The sequence below is a fragment of the Lolium rigidum genome, chromosome 3, assembly GCF_022539505.1.
Source record: "Lolium rigidum isolate FL_2022 chromosome 3, APGP_CSIRO_Lrig_0.1, whole genome shotgun sequence".
Classification (NCBI taxonomy): domain Eukaryota; kingdom Viridiplantae; phylum Streptophyta; class Magnoliopsida; order Poales; family Poaceae; genus Lolium; species Lolium rigidum.
In genome coordinates this window covers 16340386-16352537 of record NC_061510.1, presented here as the reverse complement: position 1 = coordinate 16352537, position 12152 = coordinate 16340386, and the positions used below count along the sequence as shown (strand labels likewise).

Here is a 12152-nt window from a genome sequence, read left to right as displayed (position 1 = left end):
GAACCCACTATCGAGCATAAATACTCCCTCTTGGAGTTAAGAGCAAAAACTTGGCCGAGCCTCTACTAATAACGGAGAGCATGCAAGATCATAAACAACACATAGGTAATAGATTGATAATCAAAATAACATAGTATTCTCTATCCATCGGATCCCGACAAACACAACATATAGAATTACGAGATAGATGATCTTGATCATGTTAGGCAGCTCACAAGATCCGACAATGAAGCACATGAGGAGAAGACAACCATCTAGCTACTGCTATGGACCCATAGTCCAGGGGTGAACTACTCACTCATCACTCCGGAGGCGACCATGGCGGTGAAGAGTCCTCCGGGGAGATGATTCTCCTCTCCGGCAGGTGCCGGAGGAGATCTCCGAATCCCCCGACATGGGATTGGCGGCGGCGGCGTCTCCGGAAGGTTTTCCGTATCGTGGCTCTCGGTCATCGGGGGTTTCGCGACGAAGGCTTTAAGTAGGCGGAAGGGCAACGCGGGGGGCCACACGAGGGCCCCACACACCAGGCCGGCGCGGCCAAGGGCCAGGCCGCGCCGCCCTAGCGTGTCGGCGCCTCGTGGCCCCACTTCCTTTCCCCCTCGATCTTCTGGAAGCTTCATGCAAAAATAGGACCCTGGGCGTTGATTTCGTCCAATTCTGAGAATATTTCCTTTGTAGGATTTCTGAAACCAAAAACAGCGAGAACAAAGAATCGGCTCTTCGACGATCTCGTTAATAGGTTAGTGCCGGAAAATGCATAAATACGACATATAATGTGTATAAAACATGTAGATATCATCAATAATGTGGCATGGAACATAAGAAATTGTCGATACGTCGGAGACGTATCATCTAGCTTGAGATGACGATCCTCATTCTTTAATCTTGACAATTCTTTAATCTTGACATATGTAATCCAGGAGGTAACCATTTTTGTGAACTAATAAAGCGCCACCAGGCACCCTTTCAAAAAAATATAACCCCTCTGTCCCAAAATAAGTTGCTCAAGTCTATCTAGATATTGTTGTATCTGTACATGTTTTTCTGTGTAGATACATCCGTATCTAGAAAAGGTTGAGTAAGTTATTTTGGGATAGAGGGAGTACCTCTTTTTTTCATTGAGAAACAATGTTAGAGCATTGAGGAGAATAGGCATAGTGGATAAAGGGACATGTCCACATAGAAGGATCGGATCCCCCGCCAATTCTATCAATCTCGTGAGCTTCAACTCCTCGCAGACCAACTAGGCTCGGATGTCATACCAAACCTGGGACAGTTGCCTCGCATAGTGTGAGAGTATCCTATATGGGAAGTTGCTTAAGTTGCTTCCCTTGCACGGAAAGATAGAAGAAAGAGAAAATAAGAGGAAAGAGACGGAATATGAATGAAAGGAAGGGAAAGTGATGGGGATCAGGCCATGCAACACATCGGTGCTACTCGACGGGAAGAAAAGGAAACCTTGAAAAAAAAAGACAATGGGTCCTAACGAGGCTGTGGCATGCATTGAGCAATTTTTGTTCGCATCCCCTACTTCCTCCTTATTTTAGGTTCGTGCCTACGTGGGGCAGTGGCATACAACTACCCCCACAAGTCATTCTCTTAAAATCCCTAGGTAATGCTTAAAAGGTACTTTGATAAAATCACAAGCTAGATGATAGAAATCATCAAAGATCTTACCTCACCATTCTTCATTGTGTCAATGACTTCTAGCGCAGTTTGAATTGACAATAATTTTGTTGCAGCCCATAGTCTAAGCTAAGGACACACTTGCTTCAGATATATCACTTCAACTTTTAAAGCGTCGAAAGCATTGTCAATCTTTGAGTTGAAGTCACGAAATTCCCTTTACTATCTCAGACCACCGCTCATCTTCGTCAAACAATGCATCCACATTGACCTTTATAAATTCAGGTGGGGTCCAACCTACTTTCTTCCACTTGGTCTTAAGGGCATTGGCAACACAAAAATTGGCAACGAGTGCATTGATCGCCACCACGGAGTTATTGGTTCTATGTCGAGAAGGAAATATCAATTAGGATTTTGAGGCGGGTCTACAATATCTTCGTCCAATAGCGGAGCTAGCCAAGCCACATATCTTGGTCAATGTATGAAGTCTCCTGGCCAACAATATTTTGCCCATAGAAAAAGGTGGTTCATCCTCATTAGCAGCTGCAACTTCGGTGAGGGATCTCATGTAGAACCTATGGATCTACCTAGATATGATGGGCTGAAGCTCCGCCATCGTCTTTCTCGTCGTCGATACCTGCTCGAGATTCATGGTGGCGTGAGCCTAGCTTATTTAGGTTTTGTGCTTGTAAAACAAATATCAGATTAATTCCGCATCCTTACAAGTCAAATCCGTCATAATTTTTAAAACGTCTATTCACCCCTCTTTAGGCGACATCTCATCCTTTCAGTCTCAAACCCGGCCAACAAACATCAAATTAAAATGCACTTATGTCAAACAATAGGTATTTTTGCATTGGCTACATATCTTTCTTACAATATGGTCATATCAGCCTATAGGTAAAATCGGGTGCCATGGCAACCCTACCGACGTGGGCATTGGCGCCGGTCACTCTTGAGCCTTAATGTGATGTCTACCATCAATTGACTATAGGTTATGGCTTAAGAGGAAATAATCATATAATTCCATATCATGTAAGCCGACGCACGATACATATACATTATTCATGTTATGGCTGAAAGTTAAAGAAAAAATTAGGTACACCGCCAGATCACAAGTCAACATATTAACCATGATAGGTTTCACGAACATTCTAAGCTGGCCCTTGGACATATCATTATGTTTTCTTTATATTCCTTACGATACTCTCATGGTTGTAGCCATCGCCACTAACTTTTAGAGCATGATGATGGTGATGGCACCTTAGCATTTCCTCAACATATTCCATACCCAACACAATGACTATGCAAAAAACCATGGTTAACTTTGGAAGTGTTTACGCTCCATGAAAACCGTTCGATATGTTTTTTAATCTCCTAGTTTGAAGAAGATGTAATATTCGATCCAAAATCCCTAGCCAAATTAATTACGGTCCGTAAAGCTATCCAAACATCAAAGTAAACAAACAGACAGATTCTGATTCTAGATTCTACAGCAGGGTAAGAGCATGTCTAATAGGCCCCGTATTTTTTCGCCCCTTAAAACGCGAGTAGAGGGCCCTGTATCTGTTTTACGGAGTGGGGATACGGGTTCTGCTACCTCGTCCGAGTTTTCGGCCCCTCAAAACAGGGTTTTAGACAACAATTTGCACAACAATTTCAGATCAAACATAGCACATCCAAAATATGTGATGCATAATTCATAGTTTTAACATCACAACGCGATCATAGGCAATGTTCAAGCCACGGAAGTTCCCAAATGTGATCAAACATCAACGAGTCCATCGCCACCGGCGCCACCACTCGTCGGAGACTCACCTTGAGCACGAGCTTGACGCGCAGCCTTCTTCCTCGCAATGATGTCCGCCTTGGTCTCGTTCCACCACGCCAGCTGATCCTCGTCCATGCCGTCGGTGCGCATCATCATGATATCCCTATCCTCGGCCAAGAGCTCCTTCATGGCCTTGGCTTCTTTGAGTGCGATCATCTTCATGGCAAGCTCGGCCTTCAACTTGGCATCTTCCCGCCTTGCTTGCACCTTGGCAAGCTTCACCTCCTTCTTCTTCTCGGTGATGAGGAGCTTGGTCTCCAACGTCTTCATCGTCAATGCCTCCTTGGACTTCATGAGTTGATCCAACTTCTCCGGAAGCTAGCTGCTTCGCCTTCTACCTTGACCCTCTCCTTGGCCTTCTTGTTGCCCTCGGGCTTGCCGGCGTTTCTCCCACTCATGTCCTCCGCTTCATCATCCATGGTGAGTAGTGCCTCCTTCTTGCACTTTGGCTCGTTGTCCCTCAACTTCCACTTAGGAAGATGTTGAAGGATGGAAAAGCAATGATGAAATTGAAATTTCTTGTTCTTGGAGCCGGCCATGTCCTTGTACCGTGCTTGAGCATACTTGGGCTGCACAACAATAGTATGTGATGTTTCCACATCATCAACACATAATACGGATAGCATGTGATGTTTCCACATCATCAACACAAGGAAAACTTACATAGTCCTCCGGCACGCATCCACTAGGGGGTTGTCGGCCACTTGATCCATGGCAGCACTCCAACGAGAACAAGCCGGTTTGATGATGTTCCATTGGCCTTCAAGGGAGCGGTAGGATCTGTCCGCCATGCTCTTCGTGCGAGGCTTCAGCTGGTGGTACAGATCCTTAATGCGCTGCCAATAGCGCTTGCCGCCTTGGTCCACTCCGGTGCACGCATCCATCCCCACCTTGCTCCAAGCACGGACCAAGATGGCGTCTTCGATCTCGCTGTAGTTTGCCGTGCGTGGCTTCGGCGTCGATGAAGAAGCCGGCGGCCGGATCAACCTCAACCACCTCCTCCTCGTCACCCTCGTCCTCCTCCTCGTCATCAATCTCTTCGACGTTGCACTCCCCATCGAATGCATCGATACCGGTGTCCAAATTCACCGCGGAATTGTTGAGCATGTCCATGTAGGATGTTGTGGACTCAAGATAGGACACCTTGTCTACGTCCATGGTGGGTGGCGGCGGCGCGGGCGGCGCATCGGACGGGACGGAGGGAGGAGAGGGCGTGGCCTTGGAGGGCGGTGGAGGCGCGAGGCCGATGCGGCTGATTGCCTTTGTCCGCACCTTGGCCGGCGCGGCGCCCTCGGCCCGGCCGCCTTGGTCTTCATCCTGCCCGCCTTCTTGGCAGCCGGCGGGGCTTCGGCCGGCGAAGCTGCGGCCGCCGCAGGAGCTTCGAAGAATTGCTTCGGAATCATCTTCCTCTTCGACGGGATGGTGGCGGAGATCATGGCCGACACGATGCCGGCGTTCGGCGGACCTCCGACGGGGACATCGACCACCGCGGCCGAAGGAGATGCATCGCCGGCGGTAGGCGAATCTTGCGGACGATCCATGGCAGCGGGATCCGGCCGGGAAGGACGCGGCGGAGGAGATCGGGCGGCGGCGGCGGTTGGCTTCAGCGAAACCCTTCGCGCGCAGTGGAGTGGGCGATACCGGTTTGGCCCTCTATCCCCGCTTCCATCCCGCACAAGTAAGCGAAAACATGAAAAATCGATGCGGGGGCCATTTTTACGGGGCGTGCTAGACGGCCAGGTAGAGTTATACTCCGTATATCGGCGGTTATTATACGGATTTGCCTCTTTTAAGGGATCTGTTAGACATGCTCTAAACAAACTGACTGCTTCTTATTCTCTTCTTATTCTCAGAAATCAGACCATTTCAAGTTGTGTGTCAAACCGAGACCTCGTGCCGGCCCAAGCCCGACAGCAAGCGATCGCGAGGCTGGCCCAGATACGCGCACTTACGCCGCTCTAGAGCGTTCCACCGATCGTACGGAAGTTCTAGAGCATTCCACGCCCTCCTCCCAACGTCCTTCACTGCACAAAAGCCACGCCGCGCCTGCCTCCGCCCACAACTTCGCGCCGCTTCTGCCCAAAGCCCCAACCTTTCTTCCTCCCTCGCTCGCTCGCCCAATCCCCAAAACCCTAGACCTCACCGCCGCGCCGCGCCTCGCCTCGCTGGTCGCTCCGCCATGGCGGCCTCGCTGCTCCTCCGGGCCGTCCGCCGCCGAGAGCTCGCGGCGCCCCTCGGGACCGTAAGCTCCGTCTCCCCCCTCCCCTCTTCTCTTCCCCCTCCAGTGTGTTCTCGCCTCTTTCTTGTTTTTGGTAATCATCTAGTTGTAGGTTTTTCTAATTACACGCACTACGGTTGATTTTGGCTGTGTACTAGTTTACTGGCGCGATCTGTGTGCTGCGACCCCGCGCGGTTTCGGTAGGTGGTTCGATTATGTGTACGGCTGCAGTGTCAGTATCCGGGTTGATGAACTGGCTAGGTCAGTGGCCAGAGCGGTTTCGCCTTCCCTGGTTCCCGATCTGCTGTAGGACGGGCGCGGGCCTCCATTTCCTGGCATGTCTCGCGGGTAAATGGCCAAAACCGTGTCTCCGTGTTGATGCAGAGCCGTAAAGGTGGCCGATTTTGTTCTGAACATGCAGGTTTACACCGTCGGTTCTACTGATTCGGTGCTGATCATGTGCCATGTTCTAGATTCACAAATTTTCTCATGCTCGTGGTGTACTTGTCCACCCTTACTGTGGCGAATCTTGTATGCAGCAGTGTCAGTAATGGCTATGGGATGTTATGCGCTTCTCTTCTATCTAAAAAATGCTCCCTTTCTTGTGCGTAGATCTGCCCACTAAGTGACCAGTAACTTCTAGGGCGTAACACTGTCAATAAGGTGACAGTACTTGCTCATTACATTCTGCTATGTGACATTCTGACTGTTGTTGAACATTTCTGTTAGCATTCTGAATCTTGTATGCAGTAGCACTTCTCTTCTATTTAAAAAATGTCCCCTTTTTTGTGCGTAGAGCTGCCCACTAAGTGAACAGTAACTTTTAGGGCTGAACATTGGCAATAAGGTGACAATACTTTCTTGTTAGATTGTGCTGTGTGGCATTCTGACTGTTGTTAACATTTCAGTTGACATTCTAAATCTTGCCTGCAGTAGTGTCAGTAGTCAGTACTGGCCATGGAATGTTATGCACCGCTCTTCTGTTTAAAAAATGTTCCCTTTTTTGTGCATAGAGCTGCCCACTAATTGACCAGTAACTTCTAGGGCTTAACACTGTCAATAAGGTGGCAGTACTTGTTTATTAGGTTCTGCTATGTGACATTCTGATGGTTGTTAACTCTTCAGTTGACATCCTGAATCCTGTATGCTGTAGTGTCAGTACTGGCTATGGAATGTTATGCAATTCTCTTCTATTTAAAAAATGTTCCCTTTTTTGCTGCTCACTAAGTGAACAATAATTTTTAGGGCTTAACATTGTCAATAAGGTGACAATACTTGTTTATTAGATTGTGCTATGTGACATTCTGACTATCGGTAATAACATTGCAGTTGACTGCCAACGTCCAATCAGCGTATGGCGCAAATGTGTGCTCGAGATTCGGTAGTTTTGCAAGAGCTTTCAGGTAAAGGTCTTACATTGGTTTGTCAGTACAATTAGTGCAGATTCTTCCAGTGTGCTTATATAAGCTTTTTGTGTGCTTTTGTTCCCCAGTGCAAAGCCTACTGGAAATGAGGTTATTGGAATTGATCTGGGAACAACTAATTCATGTGTATCTGTTATGGAGGGAAAGGTGCGTGGTGGACTCTTCATGTGCTGTTCCATTTTCTGGCAGTTTCCCGATTCCTCCCAATTTTGTCTGATTAAACCTCTGAATGCAGAACGCGAAGGTGATCGAAAATTCAGAAGGCGCCAGGACAACACCGTCAGTTGTTGCATTTTCTCAGAAGGGAGAGCTACTCGTGGGAACTCCAGCCAAGCGCCAAGCAGTGACCAACCCACAGAACACCTTCTTTGGCACAAAGCGTATGATAGGGCGGCGCTTTGATGACCCGCAGACACAGAAGGAGATGAAGATGGTGCCATATAAGATTGTGAAGGCTCCAAATGGAGATGCTTGGGTTGAAACTACAGATGGCAAGCAGTACTCGCCGAGCCAGATTGGTGCATTTGTGTTGACCAAGATGAAGGAGACAGCTGAATCTTACCTTGGCAAGTCTATTACCAAGGCTGTGATTACTGTTCCAGCATATTTCAATGATGCTCAGCGTCAGGCAACCAAGGATGCTGGTCGTATTGCTGGGCTTGATGTTGAGAGGATCATCAATGAGCCAACTGCTGCTGCTCTGTCTTATGGAACAAACAACAAGGAGGGTTTGATTGCTGTGTTTGACCTTGGAGGAGGAACCTTTGATGTCTCCATTCTAGAAATCTCCAACGGAGTGTTTGAGGTCAGTATCTGTAACTTGCTTCTTACTAGCTACTTACTGTATTAAGGAAAGCTGTTGTTTGCTGCTTCATTCCCTCACCTGATCTGTTCATTATGTTCTTGTCAGGTCAAAGCAACTAACGGTGACACTTTCCTGGGTGGAGAAGACTTCGACAATACTCTGTTGGAATACTTGGTGAGTGAGTTCAAGAGGACTGAAGCTATTGATCTTTCGAAGGATAGATTGGCCCTGCAGAGACTGCGTGAAGCAGCTGAGAAGGCGAAGATTGAACTCTCCTCGACAACCCAGACTGATATCAATCTTCCTTTCATCACTGCTGATGCCTCTGGAGCAAAACATTTGAACATCACATTGACAAGATCAAAATATGAATCCTTGGTGAATAGTCTGATTGAGAGGACTAGGGAGCCATGCAAGAGCTGCTTGAAGGATGCTGGTATAACTGTTAAGGATGTAGATGAGGTCCTTCTTGTCGGTGGAATGACAAGGGTTCCAAAGGTACAGGAAGTAGTTTCTGAAATCTTTGGTAAGGCACCTAGCAAAGGAGTCAACCCAGATGAAGCTGTGGCCATGGGTGCCGCTATTCAGGGTGGCATTCTCCGTGGAGATGTGAAGGAGCTTCTTCTCCTTGATGTTACCCCTCTGTCACTTGGTATTGAGACTCTTGGTGGCATCTTCACCAGACTGATTGGCAGGAACACTACGATCCCCACAAAGAAAAGCCAGGTTAGTAACTGTTCTCAAGTGCTATGTTTTTGGTTAGTCCACCAGTTATATGAGTTGTATTTGTTTAGTTCTTTTGTGGAGTACGAATGATCTTTCTCTGTTTTCATTATAACTTGTTCATATGATGCCTTTGTGTCAGAGTGATTGGTTGTTGCTGCTGACTCCTCCCTTGTAGTCATGATATTATTCTACAACTGAACTTGGATTAAATCACATCCATTGTGTTTGTTTAGTTCTTTTGTGGTGTACATATGAATTTTCTCTGTTTTCATTATCTTCTCAACATGTTCATATGATGGCTGTGTCAAGAGTAATTGGTTGTTGCTTCTGCTGACTCCCTTGTAGTCATGATATCATTCTACAATTGAACTTGGATTAAATCAAATTCTCTGATTGGGTTTTCTGTTATTTCAAGCTTGCTTGCCTTAACATTTTGGTTCCTTTTCTACTGGATTAGCCTTAATTATGGCTGTGCTTTCTGAGGCACACATGAAGCTGGATTCTCCATAGCAGTACTACTGGTTCTTTCATTCAATACAACATTACATTTTGCGTTGTGATACGGTTCCATGATTTGTTCATCTGATATATATTAAGCTCCCTTGGCATCTCCATATTGCTTTGGCAGCATGCTTAGCTATGTCTGTGCTTTTTGCAGGTGTTCTCAACTGCTGCTGACAACCAGACGCAAGTGGGTATTCGTGTGTTGCAAGGTGAGCGTGAGATGGCGTCAGACAACAAGCTTCTTGGTGAGTTTGATCTTGTTGGCATTCCACCAGCACCAAGGGGTGTGCCACAGGTTGAGGTCACATTCGACATCGATGCCAACGGGATCGTGACAGTCTCCGCCAAAGACAAGGCAACCGCAAAGGAGCAGCAGATCACCATCCGGTCCTCTGGTGGCCTCTCTGAGGCTGAGATCCAGAAGATGGTCCACGAGGCTGAGCAGCACTCCCAGAAGGACCAGGAGAGGAAGACCCTCATTGACCTCAGGAACACCGCAGACACCACCATCTACAGCATCGAGAAGAGTCTGGGAGAGTACAGAGACAAGGTCCCTGCAGAGGTTGTGTCCGAAGTTGAGTCAGCTGTCGCCGAGCTCCGCAATGAGATGGCCTCGGATGACATCGAGAAGATCAGGGCCAAGATCGATGCGGCCAACAAGGCTGTTTCGAAGATTGGGCAGCACATGACTGGTGGCGGCGGGGCTGGTGGCTCGCAGACAGGATCTCAGGACGGGGGTGACCAGGCTCCCGAGGCAGAGTATGAAGAGGTCAAGAAGTGAGTTGTCTTGAGGTGATGTTTCGCCTGTGGTACAATAGGTAGTTTTTTGAGGAGCTCTCGAGATGGTAGAATTACGTGCGCTGTAATAATTCTCTGTGCGTTTTGTCTCGTGAAACATCGTAGTAAGTTGGAAGGGCGACCAGCTGTGATGATCCTAGTTGTAGCTCAGGGTTGTGGGTGGGTATGTGCTGAGGCGAGTTGGACGTTGTCTACTTCATCCCTGTTATCACTGAACCTGATGCCTAGTGGTAAATTTAGATCTGGTTGATGCTTGTTATTATACTCTGCGATGTGTACCCGTTTACTCTTTGCCTATTTTCTATTTGCAATTTTTTTTGTTGGTGATCCGATGGATAAAAGAGTCAAGGACTAGAGTGCACAAGAACAAAAATAGTTCAGTTGCAAATGAAAAGCAACGCAACGCCAGGGACCAACCTGCTAGTAGGAGGAACAGTATCACAATCCTTCGGCCTTCGCCAGTGCCCAGTGCATAAGAACACAACACAATTAATATCCAAAACAAAGTGACATAAAAAGGATTTTATACAACAATTTGAACTCCATCTTTCTCCAAAAAGGAAGAAAAAGTCTCCAGGCCGCTGGCTCGGACGCCCAAGCCTATCACTATCCTCTCCATCATGTACCACAAGTCCACAACTCTTCGCGGTGAATCTTTCGGCATGGATCTTATACGAAAGAAGTTTTCCTCGTTAGGCATTAACCTTATACAACTTGATCATCATAGGAAAACATCCCTCGTTAGGCATTAACCTTATACACAACCTAATATGAGAGATTAAGCCTAAAAGATAGTAATCCGGCTAGTTCAATAAAGCCATTGATAATAAAAGCCCACCCGTAATTATGAAAAACCAACAATAATTCAGTCCACTAGCTTTGTTACTTATTTTCTCTTTCGGTGTGGCACAATTCGAATGTTGATGATTTTTTTTTTTTTTGCAGATGTGGACATTGCACAATTGCTAGGTCATTTTGATACCTGGCTTGAATAGAGGGAAACTCTCATTCACAAGCCCCTGGATCACAACAAACCCAACAAGTTATGGACAAATCTCACTAGTAATGAATTAATTAGCATCATCTATGATTAACTTGTCACATACGGGCCTTTGAGGTTTAATAGGAATTTCAGAAAATGAACATGGGGGTTTAGTAGGAATTTGAGAAAATGAACATGTGCCAAACCCATATTATTTTTTCTAACAATAATAACATCTATGCCTTGACCTTACCACGTAGAGAGAGCCAATGAGCCTAATGTCCAACCCGAGCGCCCACGACGAGAGCCTTGGCTCAGCGGCCACTCCGATGATGGCGCATTGGAAGCTGGCCATCAACGCTATCAAAGCAGTGCTTGTGAATGGAGAGGCGAAGCTCTTGGACAACTTCTTCTGGATGATAAACCAAACGGCCAATGTGCCGGTGGAGGCAATGACGAGCACTGCCCCAAGAATGGCCGCTTGCCCGCCGGCGTCGGCCGCCGCCTCGGTGGCCATGGTGCGCTGGACGTATAGCCAGCTGATCGAGGAGTCCATGGTCCTGACGACGGGGCCCGAGTAGAAGGTCATCACCATAGAGCCGACTACACAGAGGACTGTGCCGGCCATCTTGGCCCGCCCTGCGACCCCTGCCACAGGCTCCATGTTCAGAGCTGCCGCCAACACGAAAGTCACCGCCGGGAGCGTGTTGTTCAGCGCCGACGCCACCGTCGCGCTGCTGTACTTGAGGCCGACGAAGTAGAATACCTGATGCATTGTTGCACTGCCACACACGGCCATACATGTCATAATCTAGCTGCTGAGATTTGTTTAGATGTAAATGTCCATATTTTTTCTAAAACTTTCTCAAACTTACTTTTTTTTTGACTTAGGACTAAATTTATAAATTTTATATGCGTTATTTATTTATTTTTGGAAAGGAGAGTGTACATATAATATCCACTGCATAATATTATTTGAAATAACATGTTGTGCTTCTAATAGAAAATATATATGCACAGATTAGTTCAAGTCTACTAATGCCATTTTTCTAATTAAGTGATTCTCAGTTAAGTGCAAAATTAGGGGAAAAAATCCGTACCCAACAATGGAGCATAGGAAAATGCTCTGGAGTGTCTTCTTGCTAATTGAGGCCCAAGTTTTTCTGCATCCACAATTTGTGTGAAACTATGCACTGTAATTAAGCACAAAAAGGTAATTTATTCTACACCCATATAGA

General features: G+C 46.9%; 2 protein-coding genes across 2 annotated transcripts; one reads left to right on the top strand and one right to left on the bottom strand.

Moving 5' to 3' along the window:
* The first annotated feature begins 5621 nt into the window (after positions 1 to 5621).
* LOC124701217 (heat shock 70 kDa protein, mitochondrial-like) lies at positions 5622 to 10173 on the top strand. The gene is made up of 6 exons (XM_047233266.1): positions 5622 to 5699; positions 7005 to 7078; positions 7168 to 7246; positions 7335 to 7904; positions 8010 to 8630; positions 9289 to 10173. Exons 1-6 carry the CDS (start codon positions 5637 to 5639, stop codon positions 9913 to 9915), a joined length of 2034 nt encoding a protein of 677 aa, XP_047089222.1. The 5' UTR covers positions 5622 to 5636; the 3' UTR covers positions 9916 to 10173.
* A 724-nt stretch (positions 10174 to 10897) lies between these two features.
* On the bottom strand, positions 10898 to 11689 carry LOC124694406 (WAT1-related protein At1g09380-like). Its single transcript, XM_047227394.1, has 2 exons — positions 11168 to 11689; positions 10898 to 10951 (listed from the first exon to the last, which is right to left on the bottom strand). Exons 1-2 carry the CDS (start codon positions 11687 to 11689, stop codon positions 10898 to 10900), a joined length of 576 nt encoding a protein of 191 aa, XP_047083350.1.
* Positions 11690 to 12152: the final 463 nt, after the last annotated feature.